Source organism: Echiichthys vipera (genome assembly GCF_963691815.1).
Source record: "Echiichthys vipera genome assembly, chromosome: 15".
NCBI lineage: Eukaryota > Metazoa > Chordata > Actinopteri > Perciformes > Trachinidae > Echiichthys > Echiichthys vipera.
In genome coordinates, this window is record NC_139840.1 from 19,830,800 (window position 1) to 19,858,299 (window position 27,500).

The following is a 27,500-nucleotide window of genomic DNA, read 5'->3' on the forward strand; positions in this document are numbered from 1 at the left end:
TTTTTAAATCATATGTCAAGACCCTATGAAATTGTGATTTAAGGCGGCATGTTATGAGTTTTAATTGGACAAAATACCTCTAACGAGCGATGTTGCGCCAGGAAGCGTCGATCATTTTTGGAAAAAGAGCAACTAACCGTTAGGAAGTTTAACGGTCATTTTTTGAAAAATAAACTAACCGTTAGGAGGTTTAACGGTCAGGCGCGACGGGGCCGCCCTTCAGCTACTAAAGGGGTCCAGAATAACAAAGCCGCAGACGGTAAAATGTCGGGAGAGGTGTATCTGCTGTGGCTCCTGTCGCTTTTACAAACGGTGAGTTTATTACCGATAAAATAAGCGCTGTCCTCGCCGGTTTCGGTGGAGCAGCTTTGGTGTTAGTTTGGCACCAACGGTTGTCGAAGCTTCCTGCTGTCGAACGTTAAGTCCAGAGCTCGAGCTTCAACGTGACGTGTCATCATCGAGCGTAACTGTGTCACCAGTCGGACAGTTTTTTGCTAAATCAAACTTTCTGTTTAACCTACGAATATAAATTATGTTGTAATCTTTAGAGTTAATTTAATGGTGTAGAAATAAAGTCTTACTTCCTATCTTTGTTACCATATGTCGTGTTAACGGTCTAATTTAGCTTTTTGTTTACAAGAGTCATCAAAACGACGCTAACACCGGTGAATTAGCCTTGTGCTACTCTCGGCCCTAGTCGGACACCCCGATACCATACCATGGGACCATATTTCAGTACTACACAGTAAAATAACATGCTTTAAAAGCTTCAAAATATACCGTTAACTCGTTTTAATTCCCATTTTTAATTTAAACCACCACCTGAGCGGCTCAGAGTGAGCGTGGCCCAAGCGTTACTGCTTTCTCTCATAAACGTCACTTTATTTAACTAATTTGACATGTAAATGCCCATGTACAGATATGAAACTTTACTTGTAGATTCTTAGAAGTTTGTAAATTAAATCTACTTTCACTTTTGGTGGCAATCACCCAGTAAAAGCACCACGAAAAGACCGGAAACGGCGGCAAACAAGATCCGTCCGGATAGGGATAACACCAGCGAACGGCGCACGACTGGTGATACACCTATGAGCTATGATGAGAAAATGAAGCCTCCTCACTGTTTGTCTTGCTAGATAACTGTATTTCTAAAAATATATATTTATAAACAGATTGGGATGTCCAAAAAGTGTTTTTCGAAAAAAGGGGGGCGACGGTTAACCAAGACTTCGGTCGTTTTAACGTTAATCTGGAATATCCTCGTTTCCCACTCTCTAAGATGAGCCTGAATGCCTCAAAATATTGTTTCCAGCTAAGCTAGTTTTTTTTTTAATAGAAAAGATTTAATATAAACATGGCTTTTCTTTCATCTTCCAGAGTCATACACAATACCAAAAATGTATTTCTAAATGCAGAAATAATAATGAAATAAGTTAAAATGCACAAAGACAGTAAAACATAAAAAAGGTACATTTGAATTGCCTAAATAAGTAATAAATAATACGTTTTTGCCCATTTATTGTCGTTGAGATTTTACTAAGTAAATTATCAAATTAATTATGTGCGTTTCAAGAATTGGTTATAAATACATCTTTGTTAGTATTACATTTGTTTTTTTTAACAAAACATTTTTGAAAGATACTAATGTAGATCAAATGAAGCAACATTAAAACAATCTACAAATTCAGCTTCGGTAATGCAGGATGCCAACATTGTTTCATAAAGCTAAATATTATATTTTTGAGGGCTAATCAGACTTCAGAGGGCTCTGGCTTCCTGAATCCTGAAAGCAAAAACAGATTTGTTTGTTTTATTGTACAATCAAAGAGGCATACATCATATTAAACCAGAAACCGAGTATGTTTAATGTAACTGGTCTTTATTAGCTTGGCTTTCACTGAATCCACTGTTATTCTCTGATACCAGGACATTTTCACCACTGCTTTACGTTTGTTCTTTAGCAACAAAGAGGATGAACACTGTGCACTTTAACATGCAAGCCTGTTTACCCACATTCCTCCAACAGTTAATTAACTATGGTTTACATTTGATTCATCAAGTGCAGAATGACAAACATTTGTTAATTATGGTTTATGTCTGTATCACAAATCAAATGAATGCTCTTTTTGTCTTTGTTCACTCTACTCAAAGGGGAACAACACCTAAATACAGGTCATAAATCATAAGTAATCGTAAATATCATAGATGATGATATTGTCAGTTTAGCATTGCTGCCCTTTAGGCTAATAAAGACGTATTCTCTGGTTCAACACACTGAACTTTTCATTGTCTATTTAGATTTATTCTCAGCACTACACACAACTCACAAACTCATCTGTGTTCCTTTCAGGAGCTTAAAGCACATAATTATTCACAATCCCAATTCTTAATTTCAGGCTGTTTTATCAGTAACATAATGCTCTTTTTCATTCTGTAACCTCTGCCTATAGGAATAAAGCCCTTTTTATTTAAACTTGGCCTGTGTGACTCTTAATCTCCTTCTTCCTCTCTGCAGCTGTCGGCGTACGGTGCCGACGTGACGTCTGAGGCATGCAGGGAGCTGGGCTTCTCCAGCAACCTGCTGTGCAGCTCCTGTGACCTGCTCGGGGAGTTCAGCCTCACCAAGCTCCAGCCCGACTGCCGGCGGTGCTGCCAGCAGGAGGCCCAGATGGAAGCGCGCAAGGTAAAAGGAACAACAGAGCTCCAGGGAACAGGCAAACATAAAGTAAATGCCTGTCAAGATCAGGCGCAGCGTGAGGAGCGTGTTACAAAGACCTGTAGAAAGGGAGATGCGCATGCAGCAAAATTGTCAAATGAAAGGCCTATGTTTATTCTGAGCTGCATGACTGAGACTTCACACATTTGATGAAGCACAACAGATAATTGTGGAGTCTTGAGCTGATCTTTATGCTGCCTCTAGTCATTTACTGAGCTTCATAGATGACGGGCTCCTCAGTGGATAGTGGTTTCACTCAGAGGAGATCCTTGTCACATCTATTGACAAGATTGCATCCTGGTTTTAGCTTCCCTGTCACTGGGTCTGTTTGCACTGTTTGCAGCTGTGCATCAGAAAAGAGCTGCCACACACAAACTCTGTCGGCAGCTTTCTGTCTCTCTGACGTTCAGAGTCGAGGCTCCTTAACCCCGGCTCGACACTCCCCGTGGGGCGGAAGTATCAAGTTTTGCAGTAACACCCTCTCTGTACTGTGTGCTCTTTGCTCCGGTGATTACTGCAGATATAAAAGTGCTGGGCACTGGAGGATAAACACAGAGTCAAGTGGTGATGGAAAAACAATGTCATTCTTTGTTGATTAATCAAAGCCCCAAGAGCGTGTGTGGTAACCTAGCAACAGCACCAGGGGAAAGTGTAGTGCACACCTCATTACACCTCCTGACGATAACTCTGCTTCAGACAGACACTTAGAGGAAAGATTACTCTTCACAATTTGAGCGAAAATGTCACTTAGAAAAGCAATCGGCTGTCTCCAGCTGCACTCTGAGGGTACCCGCAGAAACGACAGTGTCACTAAGCACATTTTCTCCTCAGACGGCAACAATTATCTGCCTTAAGAATTCTTTCAGTCTCACAATTGACATCAGTGCCGTGTCATTAAACCCTCTGAGAAATGGCTTATTGCTTAGCCTTGTCGATTAGTAAGATTCACTGAGCATGGAGGACATTTCGGTTACTCATTTTTCGAATATGTGCTTCTGTGCAGAGCACCCTGCAGCACCTCAGCTCCCCTGGGTGCCACACTACAGTATGTCTATGTAGAGTCAGAGAGTCTCTCAGCCCTGTACAGTGTATTCCTACTTAAAGGTATTGTCTGTGTAGCCTGGTGCTGCAGCTCTGCTCAATTTCTTGGTGTTTGAGCAGCCCAGCTGTTAAGGAAATGATGTGGTCTTTGTTTTAAAATGGGACTCTCTTCAGTAGGAACCGGTGGGCTTGGGGCTGAGTGCCGCCCACAGGCTGGGGGAGTTAGAAAGTACTGAGTGTGTTGAATCAATGCATAACCTACATGTGATTATTATAGTTACAGTACATGTATTACTTGCATAACCTGTCTGTGATCATTTTTTATCATTTGAGAATATTAAGCAGAGATTATCAGACTAAGTATATAAAGAAAGGCAGAAAGATTATCTTGACCTCTACATACGACAACAACTAACGATTCCTTTCGCTGTCTGTTAATCTGTCCATGATTTTCTCGGTTTAATTGATTAGTTGTTTGGTTCAGAAAATGGTGCAAAATGTCAGTGTTTTCCAAAGCCCAAGATGATGTCCTCAAATGTCTTGTTTTGTCCACAACTCAAATATATTCAGTTTACTGCCATAGAGAAAAATAACCAGAAAATATGTACTTTGAGAAGCTGAAATCAGGGAATTCTGATTTTTTTTTTCTTCTTAAAAATGTCTAAAAATCATTATTTAATTATGAAAATAGTTGGCGATTAATTAATAGTTGACAACTAATCGACTTATCGTTGCATCTCCAGTGCATACCAGAATGAAATAACCAGACTGGTCAGTGAAGAAACTTCAGAGAGATTCTCTGTAGAATAGATGAGAAATGTTAAAATCAAACCTTTGCGAACATAAATAGATGTGACTAGTATCCACAATGAAATTAATCAATTATTAATTCATGTTTTGGTTGTTGAGTTTATTTTGGAAGGGAGGTTGAGGCCAAGAAGGTTCCCGGCTTGTAAAACATGCTTTTTCTGATCAGGTGTTAGTGTGTTTTATTTCAAAGTTTGAGTTGATCCCGTTTTTTCTTCATTATCAGAGACTCTCAGTGGTTTCTGTGCTTTGAATACTGATGAAGTAGGAACAGACCAACCTATTCCTACAAGTCTATTAGTGGTTATTTATTTAAAGTCCAAGATGACTGAAGTGAAAGAAGAAAACAGTAACAACAAGTCATTGATGTTGGTGTTTTTCACGTCGACTCGACAATAAGAGAATATATAATATCCCTTGCCTTAGCATTAATATTGATTCCCAGAATGTTGTTTTGCGAGGTTAAGAGGCTTACAGAATAATTATGTAGTCTTTTTGAAGACCTGGGGTTGAATGATCCAGAATTATCTCCCATTAAGGAAGAAAAAAATCCACATCTTTTGGCATTGAAAGTCTTCCCTCTGGTTTTAAAATTCCCATGTCTTAGTTAAAGGGCAAAACCTGCAAGGTTGTTTGAAGAACTGAAATAAAGAGGATGAGAACATGGATGGAGTTACTGAGAAAGTATCTTTTCAGGCTTGTTTTTGTTCTTTGTCACTTATACTGTAGAGATGGTGACTCATTAATTAGGAGCATTTTGAAACGTTAAAATGCTCCAATGGGTCCAGCTAGAGGGGCCTATCATTTATCTCCTAGTGTCCTGCTCTCACGACTTGTTTCTCATCCGTCATCTGGGGTAATCTGAAAATCACACAAAGTTTATTGGATTACTGGATTGTTTACAGGGAAGGGAGGAAGAGGATCTTGGCTTTGCATGCATAATTTAATTTGCTGCGTGAACCAACCAGGCCATTTACCACTTTCCTCTCTGAAACGGTGAGCAGAGCATGGTCTTGAAATACTGCTGCAGCACTCCAATTTCCTCTGACTTATCGTATATTGGTGCTGGAGGTTTGATTACAAGTGAGCCCCGCACAAACCACCATCCATCAGCTCTGCTCCATACAGTATGCACAGCCTCACAGTTTAATGACGCCCAAGGAGTCGCCTGGACATGTTTATGAATCAGTCCGCCTGAATTAAATTACTCCTCCAGGCAAAGCGTCCTACCACCAGCAGGGCCGCAGCCTGTTCTGTCTCTGTGCGGGCATTGAAGTGTTTTAGGGGGAGAAAAAACTCCTCATGGACGACCTGACATTGTATCTCTGCACACAGCTCTACGCCGGGGCCATCCTCGAGGTGTGTGGATGAAAACTGGGGAGGTTCCCCCAAGTCCAAGGTGAGTTCTGTGTTAGGCCATGACTATACTCTGACTTTTATTATCTCATTTTTGACAGTCACCACTCCAGGGTTTTTTTACGTGTCCTGGAAAACCTGAAACACACTTGGCCCACTTTCCTAGTCATGGAAAACAAATGTCCTGGAAAACGATTTCAACATTCTCAAGAGTTTCCTTTAGTTGAGAATGAACTACAAGACTATCAGAGCTCCCCAAAATGGATAACGTTGTCATGTGAAAAGTTCTGTTCAGGATCATATTAATGTTCAGATTGTAACGTATTTTCAATAGGCTGTTATGTAAACTTGCTGTGTAGGCTGCTGTTTTACAGCGGGCGAGGAAGAATTGATTTCCAGGGAAAACGGACGTTTTATTTTGGTGAAACTACTTCTAAAGTTATCTTTTTATGTGATATAGGTCCGGTGCGTAGACTTGGATACTGTCTGATACCCATTCCAACATTTAAAGCAGTAGCAGAGGAATTTCTGATGTCATTTAGCCTTTTTTATTGTTTAAAGAAAGATAGCCGAGGTGAGAGTTGCCCAAACATCACTGTAACTTGGTTATACCAATAAAGTGAAATATGTCTTAAATTCTAAGTGTGTTAGGCGTCTTTTAAATCAGACTTCCACAGAGGAGCGTGCGTGTGTGTGTGTGACATCTTCTTGAAATCACTTTTCTTGCAGTAGGTGGTCTAAAATGCCTCAGGGCTGATTTTCAAATAAGCTTTTGAAGTTTTTATCGTGTGTGTCTTGGGAGCAGACCCCCCCATCTCTGCTCAGTGTAACATTTGGTTAATTCAGTGTCGGGTTACAAAGATGGAGTTACTGCAGCTCGCCTCAGTATGGGGTAGACGTCTGGAGCCCCCGTCAGTGCCATATGGCCGCCATTTGTTTACTTCAGTTGTAGCTCTCCTGTGTTCTCAACTGTCTCTGTCGCTGTTAACGCTGCATTCCCAGGAGGTTTTGCAGTTGTCACTAATTACAGACGTCAGTGCTAAAAATGAAAGACTAATTGACTGATTCATTACCTGACCTGGTGTTTTTATTCTCTCCTCAGCTTTTGTCAGGAGTGACAAGCCAAAGATGTTCAAGGGTCTTCAGATCAAGGTAGACATCACAAATCAGTCATATGACTCTCACACATTTACTAGTTTTTTTAATCCGTATTGATGAGGAAACGTTCCTAACGTCCCTTTCTCTCTTTCTCTCCTCCCCACTCACGCCCTCCCACGCTGCAGTACGTCAGAGGCTCAGATCCTGTACTAAAGCTTTTGGACGATAACGGGAACATCGCTGAAGAACTCAGCATCCTCAAGTGGAACACAGACAGTGTGGAGGAGTTCCTGAGTGAGAAATTAGACCGGATATAAACACTTGTATGTTTTTTTTTTTTTGGATGTAAATCTTTAGTTACAGGGTAGGTTCACCCAAATTATAACACCTCTATTGGTATGTAGCCATGCAGATATTTTCCTGAGATTTCTGTGTCTACCTTCCGATAAATGGAGTTTTGTTTGTGGCGCCCGCAGCAGGAAAAACAATTACATTTAAAATATTTAACCGCAGTCAGTCCTGATAACTCAACAGGTTTCTTTGGAACCACTTTGTACTGAAGAAATATTCCCAACGAAAACTTCTAAAGCTTGAGAAAATTGAAACTATCTTATTGCTAGAGACCACTAGGAGCTACTGATAAAAGGTTGTTTTTTTTTAATCTAATTTGGGTGAATCAACCATTTAGTTATTTACCAATTTGTACACGACTCGGCCTTGATAGATGGTTGTTAAATCACTATACGACTGCTTTTGTATTTACCAAATAACTTATGCGAGTGTGAAAAAGACACGATCACAGAGCCCAGATGGGCAGCACACCCGAAATAATGATCACCAACCCAGTTTAATCAAAGTGAATCCATTAGGTTTGAAAAACAGCAACAATTCACATCATGAACGGTTTTGTTGTCTGTCTGATATTCTTGTATGATTATTTTTTTATAACGCTCAACATTGTGACGGATGGGATTTGTAGTAAGAGTCCCAGTTGCTCTCCAAGCGCAGATGTTTGCTGAAGCGCACTTTAGTGAAGAGCTCACAGTAAACCAGCGTTGGGATGTGAGCTCTGATGTTTGTGTGCTTCGGCATCTTCTGCTTTGAAGAGAAACTGGATTTCTTTTGGATGTTTGTTTTTGAGCAGAGAGGTGACAGTTTAAATATGCAACAATAAACCAAGTCTCTGAAGGTTTTTCTGTCTTGTGTTCTTTCTTTTTTTTATGTTTATGGAAAATTCAGTGTATGATAACAGTCATCTTTGTTACTGGACTACAGGTGGTGACAGACTCTCCTCATACTGATTATAAACCACTGACATCTAGTGGTGTGATGCAGCTTTGCAGCTCAGTGCTGAGCTGAATACTCTTAGAAAAGTAGTCCGATATTGGGCTGGAGGGTTGAGTCAAAATCTTCTATCCTCATTCATTCATTCATCTTCAACCGCTTATGTCGAGGTCACGGGGGAGCTGGAGCTGATCCCAGCTGACATTGGGCGTGAGGCGGGGTCCACCCTGGGCGTGAGGCGGGGTACACCCTGGACAGGACGCCAGTCTATCACAAGGCACATAGAGATGAACAGAGACAGACAACCTTTCACTAAGGGCAATTTTCCTGTTTTAGGTAATTTCATATCTCCATAATGAAATATATCAGCATCTAATTAAATTAAATAGTCTACATGAAATAAATACACGGTTAAGGCCTAGTTTTGTCTGCTCCTGTGTGAATTTAATACTTACGTTCCTTACTTATACTCTCATTTTAATAATGTTTTTTCCATCCATACATTGGCTTTTACATGCATTCACAAAAAACAAGGATTAAGACATTTTTATTAATGAGCTAGTTATCAATGTAGACATAATTGTGTATCACTCTCTCATGAATTTATCAAAATACGATTCCATTGAGAGACGAAAAATTATCATATTTAATTATCGCCCAGCCCTGGTCTGCACACTAGATAATGCTCCCATGAATATTTAAGTTACGTTTCAGCCTGCTTTTGTAAAAAAGGAGGGAGAAAACATGCTTTGGGTTGTTGTATTGCCAGAGCTTGCCCTAAAATATATATCTAGAATGTATATAATCGCACCAATATCTGTATTTGTGAGCTTTTCAAATGGAAAAAAAAAACTATACAGTATACTTGACCCTGTCAGGTATTCTCTGAAAGGGAAAGAAAATCATCGTTTCAAGTACACGACGATGCAGCATGAAGATAATGGATAGATTTAAAAATACTGTGTATGTGAATCCACCTACGCTGACCTCTGTTTACAACCTGTATTTTCTCCTACAAAGAGCAGCATTGTAACTTCTGATTTTACTTGTAGTTCTTTTTAACTTGTGCATTTTTGTACATTTTTATTCAAGGAAAGGTGCTGTTGGCGGTTATTTAAATATTGCAGATCACTGCTGTATCTACACTTACACACACTGCAGATATATGAACACATCCTCCTCAAAATGCCTTCACTCATAAAAGTCCTCGATACATGGATGACAAGTTTCACTTGTCAATAAACAGAAAATTGAAACCACATATTTCACAAATCATTTTTTTTATTAACATAAAAATCAAACAAAACAAGTAATAAAAAAAAGGCCTCAATTACATGCAGCATTTATTACACCTGTTGGACTGCTGTGTGAGATATTATTGACTCCTGTTATCAGATAGTAAAGACGTAGTATTTAATGTGTATTTGAGGAACTGGAAAAAAAACCATCCCCCAAAGCATGCTGCATGTGAACTGCTAAAGTTACACATATTTCTGGTCTCTGTGGCCGCCCTCTGAATGGTGAACACTGATGTCACTTTTGGCGTTGGACTGAGGTTTGTACGTGACTCCCGGGTAACTGAAAAAGCAAGAGGCAACAATTACTGGAGATTGATGCAAACAAAAAGAGCGTGAAACCGCAGACATCTGGGTGAGCAACTATACACTCAGCAGCCACTTTATTAGGCACACCTGGTGCTTAATAAAGTGTCAGTGTGGTTTTCTGCTGCTGTTCTCTCTCTGCTAGAAAGTAGGTGGTGTTGTGTGTCACAGATGCTCTCCTGCATTCCTCTGTTGGAACCAGCGGTTATTTGAGTTACTGTTGCCTTTCTATCAGCTCCAACCAGTCTGGCCTTTCTCCTCTGACCTCTAGCATCAACATTTGCGCCCACAGAACTGCCGCTCACTGGATCTTTTCTCTTTTTGGGACCATTCTCTGTAAACCCTAGAGATGGCTGTGCGTGAAAATCCCAGTAGATCAGCAGTTTCTGAAATACTCAGACCAGCCAAAGTCACTTAAATCACCTTTCTTTCCCATTCTGATGCCCGCTTTGAACCGCAGCACATCGTCTTCACCATGTCTACATGCCTAAATGCAGTGAGCTGCTGCCGTGTGATTGGCTGATTAGAAATTTGCGTTAACGAGCAGTTGGACAGGTGCACCTAATAAAGTGGCCGGTGAGTGTAAATCTGTGAAGGGACTCACTGTGGTTTTTCATCTTTCACCATTCCCTTGAAAGCCAGCGACTTCAGGATGCCACCAATAACCAGGACGCCGCCTCCTATCCAGGCTACAAACAGTGCGGGGCCAAATGTGTATCTGTAAAGACAAACAATACACACCAGCCAAACAAAAGGTAATGTAGGCTCAGCATGAAAATAATATGAAAATATGAAAACACATCATCTTTATTCCCCACCTGGGCAGTCCTCCTCCCATTCCTCCTCCCATCCCTCCCTGCATGTTGCCTCCGAAACCTCCTCCATAGTTGGGCGAGGTGGCCACTCTGAAACTGGCCACGATCTGATTGGCGTAGATGGAAGCTCCTGCGATGCCACACACACCTGAATGAAGGGTGTAGAGCACAGGTGTCAGACTCACATACACACATGCGTAATAACCGAATAACAACACTTCCATGCTTGTGTTTTACCTTTTTAGTGAAATTGAAGTCAATTTTGAAGACAATGAAAATTAATGAACAATGGGGTGATGAACAGCTTGAGATATTTTAATAAAATTAAGTTTTATTTCAACAGTTTGTCTCAGTTGTCAGCTGTATTCTGGTCAGTGTGGGAGAAATGAGTCCGAGCGTGGCGCTGATGAAATATTCCTTGAGTGTCGAAAGCTGCTGTGAAGCACGCTGGCTTCCCATTAACATCTGTTAATAATAAATGGTGGAATATTGCAAAATTGGAATTACTACACGATTCGTGCGGGTGTGTGAAATCCTTGAAAATGCTTAAATTTTAATGCTGTGTTTTCAAGGTTTGAAAATTGCTTGAATTTTGGATAAAGTACTCAAAAATGTTTGAAATTGTATCTGCATTTCTTTCACAAAAAGAGCTATAGAAATAGAAATTTGATTTAATTTCTTATCCTTCCGGTATTACGAAACACAATGTTAGTTTTTAGTGGTTTATAGCATAATACTATGTTTTTTAACGTGATAAAAAAAGGTGAAATAATCATTTTCAATATGTATGTATTCGTAGAAATATGTCATTTACAACAGCTGCTCAAAATGGACCTGGAAAGTGCTTGAAAAGGGCTTGAATTTGACATTGGTAAAGTCGAACCCTGTTAATAACTTCTGTGCACTTTGCAAAGTCCTTCTTCGGGACGCACTGGACCCTCTGTCAGGCCGTCTCTGGCACCAAGGCCGTATGTTTGACACCTCTGGTATAGAGTGACGTAGACTGGAGCTCAGTGATTTATTTACTTCAGTTCAGTTCAATTCAATTCAATTTTATTTATAGTGCCAAATCATAACAAAAGTTATCTCAGGACACTTTACAGAGTAGGTAAAGACCACACTCTATGACTTATTTCTTCATAAAGTAACTGTTTAAGTGGAACGCTTAAGAGAATCAGACATGTTAAAGTAAAAAAATAAAAATTGTTCCTCCTATTTCTTTTATTTGTAAACGTACCGCCGACGATGAACATGATGCCAGCGGTGAGGCTCATCTTGGCCTTGGTGGTGTCGGCCATGCTGTTCATCGTGAGGCAGGTCAGGGAGAAAACTGATATCACCGCCCCGAGGACACCCAGCACCACGCCCACTATCATCAGGGCTCGCACAGCCTGGAAGGTACCTAGTGCACAGAAAACACACACTCAACATATATAACATTAAGTCTGATATTTCTAAAAACAAGTCCATTGTGTCTTACTCTACCAAGATGCTCGACACAATACTCTGCATCACAAGAGATGTAAATCATGCTTCTGACAACAACACTAATATTTCACATGAACTTGTCTCATGTTTCAAAAGCTTCATATTCTTCCAAAGACGATGAAGTAAACAGAAGTCTTTAATCTGATAATGCCACCTGAATTCTCCCGCAGTAGGTGTGCTGCAGGAACCTGCCCTCTGCTTGTTGTTTGTTCTGTTTCTGATAACTCTGTTGACTAAGTCTCAGCCCGGCTGTCCATTTTAGTGACCAGAATGCACCGGTGCTAATGCAAACACTGATAGCAGTGGGTTTGACGCCGGAACAAAAGCAAGTACGAGGACGACAGAAACTGAGAGTGAAATAGTTTTTAAATATTATCTATTAAATGAAAAATATGATTTGTTATTAAGGATACGCTTTTTGCTTTTGGCTTCCCTTCGTGAAAATGTCACATTTATCGTCTCAGCACCTCAAAGATTTCTGTTTTGCGCCAAATCAAAGTGATTTCATCTATTTTAATAAACCGTACCATGCCTCATGTTCAAAATTCCCCCTAAAACTGGCTTTAAATTGAACAAAATATATATTTCTACGCTTCCATGACAAATTTATTTGTTCCACAACTTCATTCGAGGTATTTGGTGCATTTGAGGGACAATTTTTGTACTTCATCTTTAGAGTTAACATGTTTCTGTCAGGTTTTAAAACCAACAACCACCACCTGCTCTTCTCATCATCCCCTTTTCCCTACATAGTATTTCATAAAAACGTGGTGTGAATAAGATGCATAGAGAGAAGATTTGTCCTTTTTTGTTGCTCAACCTTATCATCATCGGCCCTGTGATGCCGAATGAGACCGGAAAGACCTCCTGCTTTGTCATTTGAGGAGAACTAATCAGGCACTCTTGGATCTTGATACTGGACTGCTCAGTTACAACTTCCTTAAACGTTGTTATTCGCTGCATCATTGTTCAGTGATCAGAGAAAGCTCAGGATCTTTAGTAGAAATTGAATTGCCTCAGAAGAAAAACTCCTGAGGCCGTGGCCTTGACAGTGAAGGTGACTTATTCTAGACACAGTTTGTGTCTAGAATAAGTCAATTATTTAAAACAGCAATGATCTAAAAGCTGTTTAGATGTAAACAGTCAGTCAGTGGAGAAGCTCTGCACATTAAAATATAAGTAGAGTCTTGTCCTACCTGAGAAGCCCAGGAGGCCATAGAGCGGGCGACACTCTGTGAATCCTGAGGAAGCGGTCTCACAGTCCTGCCACAGACCCTTGTAGGTGTAAACAGAGGTCACCACATCCCCCTGCCTGTCCTTGATGCTCCATTTGTTCATAGCAGTAGCGGCGATGAGGGCTGCTGCACCGATCAATCCCAAAACGAAGCCACCATTCTGCAGAACTGAAGGCGCCATCGTCGATTCCTCCTTCAGAAGTAATGAAATATACCGAGGGGCGCAGAGAGTGTGCACAGGACGGTTTGTGCCCAGTTTAAATGAATAAAAAGCCAAACACTGGAACTATAGCTGCATGTATTGAGGTTAAGTAAAGGTGCCAAAGGTGAGCAGGTGTGCAGAATGAAAATGGGCAAAGTGGCACTTTGTAGTGACGGGTGACGTTGGGTGGAGACGGTTGGGTTTCACCCAGTGGGTGATACAGCAGCATGGGTTGGGCTACCTTGTCCTGCAGAGGTGTGGACACAGTGGTGATAGGCGCACCTGGCACCTAAATGAGAACTGTTTCAGTGTAAATACAGGGAACTGAATCACTGACTCCACAGGACTTTTTAGGTAAACCGCCAACAGTTGAGCAAGTTATGAAGTCAACACCCTCACACACTAAAGAAAGGACAGAGTTCGAGCACAATGGACGACAGAGAAGTAACAAAACAACACACCTGAGATTAGTAGAGATTCTCATTTATGCTCAGGGTGTTACTTCAAAAGAACAAGAGAAACCAGTGAAATAAAACCGTTCTCACATCCACTGGGAGGTCAGAGGTCAAACTCAGCTACAGGGCTGCACACCTCGACCTTTGAATCGATAAAGATCTGGTGTTTTGCTCGAGGAGACTTCAACAAGAGGACATCTTTAAATGTGACACTTCATCCTAAGAACGTTCTCTTCTTCTCGGTGTTAAGTGAAAAGTGACTGAGAAGACGCTATCCATGTTGTTCCAACGTCCCTGATTCATGTCCAACCAAGGACATTGCATTTCTCTTTTAATCTTTAATAAAGGCAAAAAATCCCCCCCTGTCACGACCCAAACATACTGATGTCAGGTCCTTCCTGTACAATAACTCTACATCACAGACGCAGAACAGGACGAGCGTTATGAGCCGTCATACATGGAGACGTAGAGCTCAGTGGTTTCAGTGTGAGGACTCATTCCTTCTTACTAACTTTGAAACAAACAGCACCTAATACGATTTCCATGATTCAACTTTATCACCTTATCACTTTGTCAACAGCTGGGGAGGAGAGAAGTTTCTATTCTCCTCTTATCAGAAGCCTCGCTCTCACAAACACACAACGAAACTCACACAGCATTCACCGAGCATGATGGGACCAGAGGATTGGATTTTGTTATGTTCGTCAGTTGGATGGACTTCTGCTTTATTACATTTATATCTGTTTGTCTTTTGTGAAAGCTGAACCTTATCGGTCAGCCTGTGTTAATAAGAACATTTATGTGGCCAGAAACATGAAAACATATTTCCCCCAATTATTATTACAACTGATGTCTGACATAAAATGACATTCAAGGGATAAATATGTGGATCATCCCAAATACAAACTGTAATCTGAAGAAAATTACTCACTGAACAGCACCTGCGTATTATCCCAAACTGATGTAGCTGCTTGTATAAAATGTTTGGACATTCTTTACATAATTATTAATAAGGAAAATAAATCCAATTATAAGACAATTCTTTATGAAAACATTTATTATTTCCACCTATACTGAGACAGATACTGGAGGGGGACAAACAGGTGTTACTGTCCAAAATGTAGGAATCAAAAGTGAAATAAAAGACTTAAATAATAAATAATAATAATAAATAAACATGTCAAAAACACATCTGTCTTCCTGCAGCCACAGCAGCTGTATGTTGACCTGACTGAGATCAATTCTGCTGATTGAATCAATTATTTAGAAAAGTTAGGCATGGGCCTCGTGCATTTTATTTTAAACTGGTTTGGATTTATTTGTTATTGTTATTATATCTATTTGTTTTTGTCAAAACACGTCTTCACATTGCGCCCAAATCTTTACTCTGAATTTACATCATGGAATAACGAGTAAGACAGAGACCTGTCGTGTGTTTTGGTCCTAGGCAGTTTGAAATGTATCTAATATCTGCAGAAACACTTTCCCCGGTCTTCTGTTGTTGCTGTGACATTTGTAAGATGAGAACTTTTCCCCCGTTATGACCGCGCGTCTTCAAGTGTACCCAGCCTGTCACACACTGGAGCTGGGTGAAGTGTACGAGTCCATGCCGTTCTTGGTCATCCCTCCAGGGAAGAGGATGTAGGCCACCTGAGGCTGTAAACTGGCAGCAGACCAGGCGCTACAGTTACACGGCATCACGTATCCCGGGCTGGTGGGTGACGGGTGGGTGTGTGCGTGCTGTCCGTGGCACGCCAGACCCCCGATCCCTCCAGTCTGGTATCCAAACGTGTGCGCGCTGTAGGGCAGGGCGCCGGCGGCCAGAGCGTGCGGGATCTCAGCCATCCGCTGGACAGCTCCGGTGCTGAACTGCGCCACCGGCTCCAGCAGCGAGAAGGAGGAAGGGGAGGAGACGGGGGCGAGGAAAGCCCTGGCTTTATCCCCGGGGACAAGGAAGGAGTCCATGGAAAATCCCTTCAGATGTTCCGCGGCGTCTCCGAGTAAAGACGGCAGCGGGAAAACGAAACGGTCCCTCCTCAGGAGACTCTTGGGTTTGCGCCGGGGTCTGTACTTGTAGTCCGGGTGCTCCTTCATGTGCTGAGCCCGTAGCCTCTTGGCCTCGTCGATGTACGGACGTTTCTCTGAGTCGGACAGCAGCTTCCACTCCGCGCCGAGTCTCTTACTGATTTCAGAGTTGTGCATCTTTGGGTTTTCCTGGGCCATTTTTCTCCTCTGGCCTCTGGACCACACCATGAACGCATTCATGGGTCTTTTGATGTGATCTAAAGGTTTTGCCATCTCAGAAACTGACTCATTAATTAATAATAATTAAAATAAAAAACACAACCACACACACTCCTTACTTTAAATTTAGTCACCTCTCCAAGAAGCTCATGCTCTCCTCGTGCGTAAAAGGAAAAAGTGATCAGTTCATAAATACTTTCTCTGTCTCTCTGGCAAGAAAAATACTAGAAACCGTAATTCCAAATAGTCTGAAGCATTTGCACAAAGTGGAGCTGAAAAGTACATAAAGCGCAAAGCCTGTGTGCATGAATGGGAGTCACACAGGACCAAGTTTGAAGCGTGTTATGGATGAGGCTGGGCATGTCAACCACTCATCACCACATCACTGCCACTGCGGGCCAAGCCAATGAGAGATAGGGAGAGAGAGAGAGAAAGAGGGAGAGAGAGAAAGAGAGAGAGAGAGAGAGCTGTAATCCCTTCACAAAAAGTGGCTACAACATTGCTGAGGGACTCCCTCCTCTCTCTCCAACAGTTTAGTCTCTCCAAATGTCCTCTGAGGCAAGTGCAGGAAGGAAACCAGTGAAGAGAGTAATCTGCTGCATAGACTTGAGTCAACAGCCCCCCAAACGCCCCTCACAACCCCACAAAGAAAGTCTCTAAATGTTATTATTACTTGGATTTTTCGTGATCAACTGTTAAAGCAAGTAAAAGCAATTCTTTCAAGGAAAATCCTCTGAAAACAACAACATAACTGTCTCCTAGTGCAGGTAGATGTAAATCTACAGACTAGCAAGTGTAAAAAAAAACTGTTTGATATCCTAACATAAAAGTTTAAATTATGTTTCAAATCTCTCTCCATCCTTCTAGAAATACAGTTCTGGGGTAGAAATACTAAATCCTGGTGGAAAATTAGTTTCTCTATATATCAATATGTTTACTGTACAGACGGCTCACCTCTCGCTCCTCCATACTCGACCAAATCAATATTAATCACAGCCGTAATTCACTGGCTCTGGATGACTCACTGGTTGTTACAGTTTTCATAATTATACTCCACGTTATCTGATCAAATAAAGCCATCTCGTCTGTTATTGAAATGACATTGATGGAGAAAAGTCTGAGCAATAACTTAACTACAAACTGCATGTGTATACTGGAGCTTACAGGTCACAAGGGGATAACAACAGTATGGAGTATGCATGTGTACTCAGGAAGCTCAATTTACAAGGACGAATTCAGAGCAGTCCTTCTGGGGTGTCTGGTGGAAGCTTCCAGGTTGCACCCAAAATGGCTTCTGCAAAAAGGATTATTACCATGACAGAAGCGTGATGTGTTTCCCGTAGACAGACCCGTGTGGGTTAGTGGAAGCTCTGGTTTTAGGTTTTTGGCAGAGGCGATAAACTTCGATATTAGGGTACGAGCCAGGAGGAGGCCTTTATTCAATTTACCTCCCACAATCAAAGGCACCGCTATCCTCTTCAGAGGCAAAATAAATGGACATAAAAGATCCAGTGGTGCACGCTGCATCAGTGGTGAGGTGATAAGACTTTTTCAGAGAGTGTTTTTCTCTGGGTTTCCTCGGAGCAGACGGGCTGGAGGGATAAAGTGATTGGCAGCAGGGGTCAGACAGTTGATCTGTCTCCTCATGGCTGTGCTGTTATCTGCTGTGCTGTAGGTTCAGGCCTTCACACGGGGGAGGCGCCCACCGCCACACAGAGACGATGATTACTTCCACAGTGGAACCGTGTTTTAGAGAGTTTTCAACATTGAGAAGAAGAAAAAAAAACGGTCTGAGAACAACAACATGAGAGTGCCTGAAGGGCAGGATGGAGAAATCTGTTACTGTCATCTGTTTGGTTTCATTGTGCTCAAAGCTTTCATGTGCTTCAGTTGGGGAAAAACACAGAGAGTATGTGTTTTTGTGTACTAGTCAGTGTTTGGTGTGTGACTTCTAAGAAAGGGCAGCATTTCAACTCCGTAGAGATGAGGGGGAGAAAAAAATGGGTAATAAGAAAAACTGCCAGCAGCACAAAATGGCTGTCGTAATCCGGTTATCCCCACGGGCTCTAAAGATACTGGTCCTCTCCTTAGGAGTCTATCTTTTCTTCTTATGTCAAAACTGTCCTCCATGCACTCAGGTGGATTAAGGAGTCACACTGTAGAAAGAAATTGACAGGTACAGAAAGACCTGGGGGTGAAAAGGGAATGAAAGACGACACAGAGAGGCAGGACGGGCGCACGGGCCAGGGGAGAGCGCCAGCGTTTGACAAGAAAAGAATCTATCAAGTCCACTCCACGCTGGAGAAGAAAAAGCTGATGTTTCCTACTGATTTACTGTATTGATTTACTGGATAATTACTGGCAGAGCTGATTACGCATCTTGTGAAATGTTCTTTCTTTCATTCTCAGTTGAAGTGTTTGACAACTGTATTGTTTACTGATGCTGATGCATTCAGTGACTTACGTCATGTTGGGTTTAATGGCAGCTGCTCAGGAGAGTCGGGTAATACTATTAGAGTAGATTACATGCGGCATATATATTATATGCATATCATCTTCCACTGTTGAAAAAGACCTGAACAAAAGGATATGTCATTTTTGACGCTGCGATTGGTCAATCAAGAGAAAATGACCCTATTCTGACAAATGCCAAACATTATCTGGCTCCAGGGTCTCAACTGTGAGGACTCTTCTTTATTTTCAATGATAGTTAACTGTAGTAAAACGATTTAACTGTGTTTTTGAAATTGTTAGTTAGATGTATCCCAATATACTTAAAATATTTGCGTTCTGGTGTGACAGTGCAGGATAAATGGGGCAATGTTGTTTCATGTAAATAATGAATGTGAAATTCTGTCTCCTATTTTGTTTAATGTATAGGATGACCTATGGAAACTGTTGAATGGGTGTAACACAGGCTGTCTCGTTGGAAACTTATCAATCATCTCATGTATGCTGATGACTTTACTTTCAGTCCATGTTGTGCTGAGCTGCAGCATTTATTACTGAAGGTGTGCTCCCAGTACGGCAAAGATTATGACATTTAATTTAATGGCAAAAATTCAAGTCAGGTTTATTTATAAAGCACATTTCATATGACAGGTGTCAACTCAATGTGCTTCAAAATGAAAAGCAAAATATCATATCAAACTGCAGTCAGGTCCCTCGTGAGGATGTCAACGCTAATCACGCTAATCACGATATTCACTGTAATCACAATAATCACGATAATCTGGATAATCTGGATAATCTGGATAATCTGGATATTCACAATATTCACAATAATCACAATATTCACTGTAATCGTGATAATCGCGATAATCACGATAATCAAGATAATCACAATATTCACAATAATCACGATATTCACTGTAATCACAATAATCACGATAATCAGGATAATTCTAATATTCATGATAATCGCGATAATCACAATAATCACGATGATCGCAATAATCACAATAGTCACGATATTCTTGATAATCACAATATTGATAAACACGATTATCACAATAATCACGATAATCAGGATAGAAATGATAATCGCGATATTCGCAATGTTCCCGATAATCACGATAATCACAAAATTCAATTTTCACGTGATCACGATAATGGAAATTATTGTGAGTGTTTTTTATCGCAGTCCGTGATGAAAACGATTATTGTTGCATCTCTATCTTACAATGAATGCATTTATTTACAATACTGTTGCCAGGAAACAGACCCAACACAACAGGGACGACAGTAAAGTATAGGGTCAGATCACCACGACACTGTGGAAACAAGTACCAAGTATTACAGTATTTTTCCCACTACAGCATCTCTTTTCCATTTCCTGACATTATGTAGACAATCGACTAATTGAAAAAAAGAATAATTCACATTAAAATGATTGTAAGTTGCATTCCTATGTCATTGTAAACATTATAACGTCTGTACTTGTATTTAGAAAGTAAGGCAGACTTGATGAGATGGAGGTCAGAGTCCCTGCTGCTCAGGTCTAAACGCTGTCAGTTTGTTGTGCTTTGCTGAACATCGTGGTAAACCAAAGCAGGATTCCTTTATAAATGTTCTCATTATGAATCCACACTTTCATTTCTATTCAAATCCTCCATTTGAATGAGTGATTATTATTATTATTATCAAATTATATTACTATTACTGTTTTATACTATCACTATCTATAGGCCTACTAGTGAACTGGTGAATGAGTTTGCATCTGAGCAAGTGGAAAGTTCAGATGCACTTCAAATTGTGTCATTTCAGCTCCAAATAATACACTGAAATCCCCAAACTACACGCAAGAGTTTGTGACACTTCTGAGCAGCCCATTAGGAAACATTTCAGGGGGAAAATCCCCACGATTTTCCGTGCTCTGGGGGGGATTTCACTAAATCTCGTGCTTATTCTCATGATACTTAGGAAAAGTAAAGCTGTTTTAATAGCTTTCCCCCTGACACATTGATGGTGGAATACGCTTTAGCTCTGTGGAAGATAACTTCAATCCAGAGAGGTTGAGAGAGAGAAAACAAGATCTGGTCGTCTCTGCCTGCCACTACACTTTTCATAAGGCCCCATCCGAACTAAATTAACACACTCCCGCCAACATCTGAGGATAAACCTGAGGGCCACAGTACTGTGGCAGCCCCTATCAGCCGGCTTGTAATACAACCGAGTCAGCAGTCAATGAGATACATTTGCAACCAGGCATTTGTCAGCGACTCAGTGCCACAGAGGCAGGAGATTTAAAATGTCCTGCAGTAAATTAAGTCCTGCTTGAGAAGTGAAAGGTGCCGGCTAAGCAGGCGGCTGCTTACTTTAAATGACAGACTGGTGAAGGGGGTGATGATGGCGTGGCGATGGAGGGAGGAGGAAACTGAACCTGCGGCTCAAAGTTTTCTTCTGATTACGTCTCCAGTGCATTTTTTTTTTCAAACGTAAAAATGTTTGCTTAAAGAGACTGAAATAGCTCTCTGAAGTCATGGCATTTGGATTAAATGTGATATATATATGTATATATATATATATATATATATATATATATATATATATATATTTGTATATACATATATATACAAATATATACAAAGTTTTTATTATTGTGTTGTTTCTGCGCTCTTCCACACTTTAAACTGTACACTTTTACGGACCCCAAAGGGATCTGACTCAGAATCTGTGATATTTCTAAGGGACACCAGTCAAACACTTATAAGTAGGTGGTTTGATTCATTTTATAGTATTAATTATCTAATTAAAAGGTCCATAACTCTGCCAATAATAAGTAAAGCAGAAACTTTAGCTCTTGGTCTGATCGCTGCAGTGATTTGCTGTGATTCAATGAGACCGAATCTGATGATGCCTTCAGGTACAAAGAGGACGGCGTTCACATTAATCAAAGAGAGGAATCGATTCGACTTTCTCTACGTACCTATTTAATAAAAAGTAATTCAATTGATTGCCTATCATGCCTTTATCCTTAAAGTTATTCATTTTAGAATAAGTTCTGAAATAAGTTTTATTTAAATTAATTTATGAACCTGAAAACTCAATTATTATTATTATTATTATTATTATTATTATTATTATTATTATTATTATTATTATTATTATTATTATTATTAGATAGCTAGATAAGCTTTATTTCAGACTCAAGGTCCATACAAAAAATAAAAGCAAGACACACAGTACAAAAGGATTAAGAATCAGACAATAAAATAATAATATTAAAAACACAAAAAAACATAATAATCTAATGACTGATTTTTAAAAGACACTTATATCAGTGCCCCCAAACTGAGACGTGCAGCGCGTCACTATACATAATGTTCATCATTGCCACAACATTCTATTATTATTATTATTATTATTATTATTATTATTATTATTATTATTATCATCATAATCACTAACCTACAATCAGTGATGAAGGAATTACTCATAGAGAAAGTATATAAGTATAAACAAGGAAAAGCACTTAAAGTATTAAAAGTGTAGAAAAATGCCCCCCCCCCTGTGACTGTTGAACTATTTCATATTATACCATTATATTATCATTACTGTATTAATGAGACATTTGACTGTTTCAGTTGTGGAGGAGTAGCTCAGCAGCTGATGATTATTGTCATTACTCTGCTGATGACTTTCTCCAGTAACAGAAGTATTTTTTGTTTTGTAAAGAAATTGTAAAGATGCTGAAAGCAGTGAGAAATCACCCAGAGCTCAAAGTGACGCTCTCACGATGTTTGTTTTGTCCAACAGTCCAACTCTCAACATTATAAACACATTAACATTATTAAAATCATTAAAAGGAAAAGTAGCACATCAGCAAACGTGAGAAGCTGGAACCATGAAATGTTTTTGCATGAAAAGTTAAATTAATTCCAATTAATATTTTGTCAATCAACTAACTGATTAATTGACTTCAACTGTAAAGAATGATGTTTAGTTTAAATATAACAAAACTTCATTTTTTATAAGCGTTTCTTGTGTTTCGTGAGCAAAAAACTCTCTTTATCTTTTCATGCTTAAACAAAAGACCACAGGAGTATTTTGCATGTTTGTGATATTTACTAAAAGTCGAGTATTTTCCACTATGATATTTGTTTTTCTCACATGTTACCTGCCACTGATTTCCCCTTATTTCTGTATAACATTAGACATTAACTGGACAGGTTTGCTCGTCTATAACATGTCCTCTTTTTAATGTGATGTTATTGTTGTAAAACAGGAAGTAACAGTAACAGTGCCATATTAACTGGACGGGTGCAGGAAAGAGGCATTTCAAATGTATAGAAACACACAATTTATACTACGAAGCCCCTAAATAACAGAGCATGGCGCCAGTAAGAGGCTTATGGAAATAATGGGAATAGTGTACCTCCTGTGGTGATGATATGCCTGCTGTAACAAAAAAAAGGGGGGGGAAGTGGTATTTACTGAGATATCTCCTGGACTCGTGTTAGGCGGAGCAGTGGCTGTCCTGAGCCAGACTGGAGGGAGGGGAGCAGAGATGCTGTCACAACAACAAGCTCAGATAAGCCCAATGAAGACAGAAAGGCATTAAGTGAGCATATCTTTAAGTAGTATGATGCTCCTCCTGCACCACTGGAGTGATGCTGCACAGAATAAGTATAGGCAGGTGATTCAGACCCGGAACATATGACTGTTTTATTTGTAAGCAATTTTTTTAGCTCTTGATGGTGTAGCCTGATGATGCGTTTCCCCTTACAGAGATGATGTGTTGTCACAAGAGAGAGGAACTGAAAGAAGATGCACAAAACTGAAAACTGCATGCACTTCTTTCCTTTATCTATCCTGCATATCTTAACTGCAAACCTCTTGTATTTGGATAAACCATACAGTCTATATATGAGGTAAACTACAGTATAACTGACACAAGTGGGTGACTGACCACGCTAAGATGTTATTTATGATACTGAATTATATGTCTGAAAGATGAGGAGGTACCTCGTGCAGAAAATAACACACAGACAATAATTCATTGCATGTTAGTGAAGAAACAATAAACAGAAATACATATTTGTAGTACTGTCAAGGTGCACTAGAGGCCAGTATAACCATGCTCTCTATTTATGCCCTTGTTGAGCTGTCCCTTCTATACATTTACAACAAAACATGTAAACATGTAAAGGGCATGAGTGCGAGAAATCATCACATGCGTGATTGATGCATAGTAGTAAGAAGTATAACAGAAACAAAGCTATTTACGATTAAAAAAATGCAGGAAAAGTGGGCTCGTCCGGGATTTGAACCCGGGACCTCTCGCACCCAAAGCGAGAATCATGCCCCTAGACCAACGAGCCACGCTATACTATTTTCCATGTACCATTTTTATTTTTTCCAGTACTCATAATTATCCTTTATATAGGTGTGCTACTACAGTGTCAGATGATATTTATAGACAATAGACATGACTCATGCAGGTCATGGAGAGGGTGGCTTCCTGGTTTATTACTAAAATATGTTTTGCAAAACTGTAATCATTAAAATGTAGGTCAAATTAACATGTTGACCAAATTCTGTTATTAATATGCTTATAGGGAGAGTGATTTCACATGCATAGTACCACAGCAGTTATCATCACTGCAGTCATTTCGACCTCTCATTGTGTGTCCATGAAGATGAGATATTCCTTTATTAGTGCCACGAAGAGGAAATGTCCTTATTACAGCAGAAAAGTGGATAGCAAACATGGAAGAAGCATCAATAAGAAACAATAAATTGTATGAAAAATATGAACAATATAAACACAGGTAAATTTAAAATATAGGATTAACAGGAACAATATGTACAATATTTTTTTTAATGTTTTAAATTTACACCACAAAGGCACAGAGGAAATTAGTGCACATTGAGATTGACATAAAGTGTGGTTGTGAGCTGGCAACACCATGGACTGTATATATATATATATATATATATATATATATATATATATATATATATATATATATATATTTATATACAGTATACACACAACACCATGTACTGTGTATATATCTTTATATACAGTATATGCCCATCACCATGGACTGTATATATATATATATATATCTTTATATACAGCATATGCACAACACCATGGACTGTATATATATATCTTTATATACAGCATATGCACAACACCATGGACTGTATATATATATCTTTATATACAGCATATGCACAACACCATGTACTGTATATGTATCCTTATATACAGTATATGCACAACACCAGAAGCCTGCAGATGCAGCAGCTATAGATGCAACTCTGCCATCATTCATTTTATTATTCCTAGTTCTATTATTAGCCCTTATTTTAACATCACCAGACACAGCGACGGTTCTTGATAATGTTTCTGTTGTGTTTTTTTAATTTGTTTTTAAATGAGCTTATAATAGCTGCTGATGTTATAAATATAGTGTGTAAGCAGGGTACAGCTGGCCCACAGTACAGATGCCTTCGTTTTTACTCTCGCCTCTGTTTGCAATTTTCTGCTGATATTCTTGCTTTTCTTCTGTGATAAATTACGAGCTGTATACTGAAATTGATCTTCTGCTTAGCTATGAACCATCCAGACCTCTGAGATCGTCTGGGATAACTCTGATCCCAGAGTTAAAACTAAACACGGAGAGGAACGCAGAGTTTTTATGCTCCACATATCTGGAACAAACTCACAGAAAACTGCTCTTTAAAATCAAGACTGGAGACTGTTTGGTGCTGCCTTTCAATAAACAAAACAATGTGTTATTTCTTTATACTGCACTGTAACTTCTATTCATTTGATATTCTTGGTTTGATTTAGTTTATTTGCTTGTTTTTATATTGTGTAGTTATTTTACCTGAGTATCAATTAATATCTAAATGTTATTGTATATGTTTCTTCTTGTATGTGCTTTAATGTTTTCTGTAAAGCACTTTGAATTACCTTGTTGTTTGTTTGTTTATGAGCTTTAGTCTCTCTTAGACAGTAGCTACCATTCTTGAGGTCTCTATCATTTCATTATAATAATACATAAAATGGATTACAGTCATGAGACTTAATTCAATTCAATTTTATTTATAGTGCCAGATCATAACAAAAGTTATCTCAGGACACTTTACAGAGTAGGTAAAGACCTAACTATGACGTATTTATGAAGACCCAACAATTCCCTCGTTGAGCACACAGTGGCAACGAAAACCTTCCCTTTAACAGGCAGGAACGTTGGACACACCCAGCTCTGTGGAGGAGGAAGAAAAGGAGAGAGAAAGAGAGAAAAGAAAGACAGATGGACAGAGAGAGACAAAGACCCAGAGATGCAAGCAACCACAAAAGTAACAGTAACTATAATAATATCTAAAGTTATGTGAATATGACTTATATGTTATGGCAGTTATAGTAGAAATAAGCACAGCTAAAGTGATAGAATATGACAATGATAAAAATCATGGTGGTAAATATAATCAATGATGAGAAGTGGTAATAACAGCTGTGTTACAATGATAAATACCACTGATGGTGTTTTTATGGCTACAAATTTTATTATTGATAAAACTAATGATAGTATATACACTCACCAGCCACTTTATTAGGCACACCTGGTGCTTAATAAAGTGTCAGTGTGGTTTTCTGCTGCTGGTCCCTCTCTGCTAGAAAGTAGGTGGTGTTGTGTGTTCACAGATGCTCTCCTGCATTCCTCTGTTGGAACCAGTGGATGTTTGAGTTACTGTTGCCTTTCTATCAGCTCCAATCAGTGTGTCCATTCTTCTCTGACCTCTGGCTAAAACAAGGCATTTGCGCCCACAGAACTGCCGCTCACTGGATCTTTTCTCTTTTTGGGACCATTCTCTGTAAACCCTAGTGATGTTGTGCATGAAAATCCCAACAGATCAGCAGTTTCTGAAACACTCAGACTAGTTTGGACCAACAACCAAAGTCACTTAAATCACCTTTCTTCCCCGTTCTAATGCCCACTTTGACCTGCAGCACATCGTCTTCACCATGTCTACATGCCTAAATGCAGTGAGTTGCTGCCATGTGATTGGCCGATTAGCAATTTGCGTTAATGAGCAGTTGGAGTGGTGCACCCAATAAAGTGGCCGGTGAGTGTATGAGTAATAATGATAATAGCAGCAGGAAGCATCGCTCACCACCACGATCAGCAGAGACCTGAGAGACGACAAAGCACAAACAACTCTGAAAGAAGTTGAATTAGTAACATTCACTGATGAGACATGAATGATACAGACAGAGGAGAGAAGCTCAGAGGATCAGCAACAGTATTATCCTCCGGCACACTAGGCCTATAGCAGCATCATTAAGGGCTAGTAAGCTCAGGCTTTATCAAAGAGGAAAGTTTTAAGTTTCAGATCCATAACATACATCCTCACAATACATCAAAAGTACAACACAAACAAAAGCTTACAAACATAAAATGAATACTCACAACATAAAAAAAATCAGCACACAACTATCAACACCCAGCTCTGATTCAATACATGTAATCTGTATTGTTCTACACCCATTCCTGCATAAATAAACACAATTTTAACTCTTCATGAAAACCTATTTTATCACTTTTTTAATCAATTAAACTTGGTTATGAATGTAAACTTGTTACCATTATCTTGTGTGGTGTTGGCCCCGGTGCATTGTGGTCCGTGTGCTAAAGGA

At 39.7% G+C, this 27,500-nt stretch overlaps 3 protein-coding genes across 3 annotated transcripts; 1 reads left to right on the forward strand and 2 right to left on the reverse strand.

Annotated features, from left to right (window-relative positions):
* Window positions 1–245: 245 nt before the first annotated feature.
* selenof (selenoprotein F) lies at window positions 246–8,210 on the forward strand. The gene is made up of 5 exons (XM_083928918.1): window positions 246–312; window positions 2,516–2,683; window positions 5,900–5,963; window positions 7,023–7,072; window positions 7,204–8,210. Exons 1-5 carry the CDS (start codon window positions 265–267, stop codon window positions 7,333–7,335), a joined length of 462 nt encoding a protein of 153 aa, XP_083785044.1. The 5' UTR covers window positions 246–264; the 3' UTR covers window positions 7,336–8,210.
* Window positions 8,211–9,783: 1,573 nt separating this feature from the next.
* cldn18 (claudin 18) lies at window positions 9,784–13,622 on the reverse strand (the record flags this gene model as incomplete). The annotated part of the gene is made up of 5 exons (XM_083929034.1): window positions 9,784–9,880; window positions 10,508–10,621; window positions 10,722–10,866; window positions 11,956–12,120; window positions 13,403–13,622. The coding sequence occupies 5 exons, from the start codon at window positions 13,620–13,622 to the stop codon at window positions 9,784–9,786; spliced, it is 741 nt and encodes a 246-aa protein (XP_083785160.1).
* A 2,048-nt stretch (window positions 13,623–15,670) lies between these two features.
* LOC310958102 (transcription factor Sox-14) lies at window positions 15,671–16,396 on the reverse strand (the record flags this gene model as incomplete). The annotated part of the gene is made up of 1 exon (XM_083928915.1): window positions 15,671–16,396. One exon carries the CDS (start codon window positions 16,394–16,396, stop codon window positions 15,671–15,673), a length of 726 nt encoding a protein of 241 aa, XP_083785041.1.
* Window positions 16,397–27,500: the final 11,104 nt, after the last annotated feature.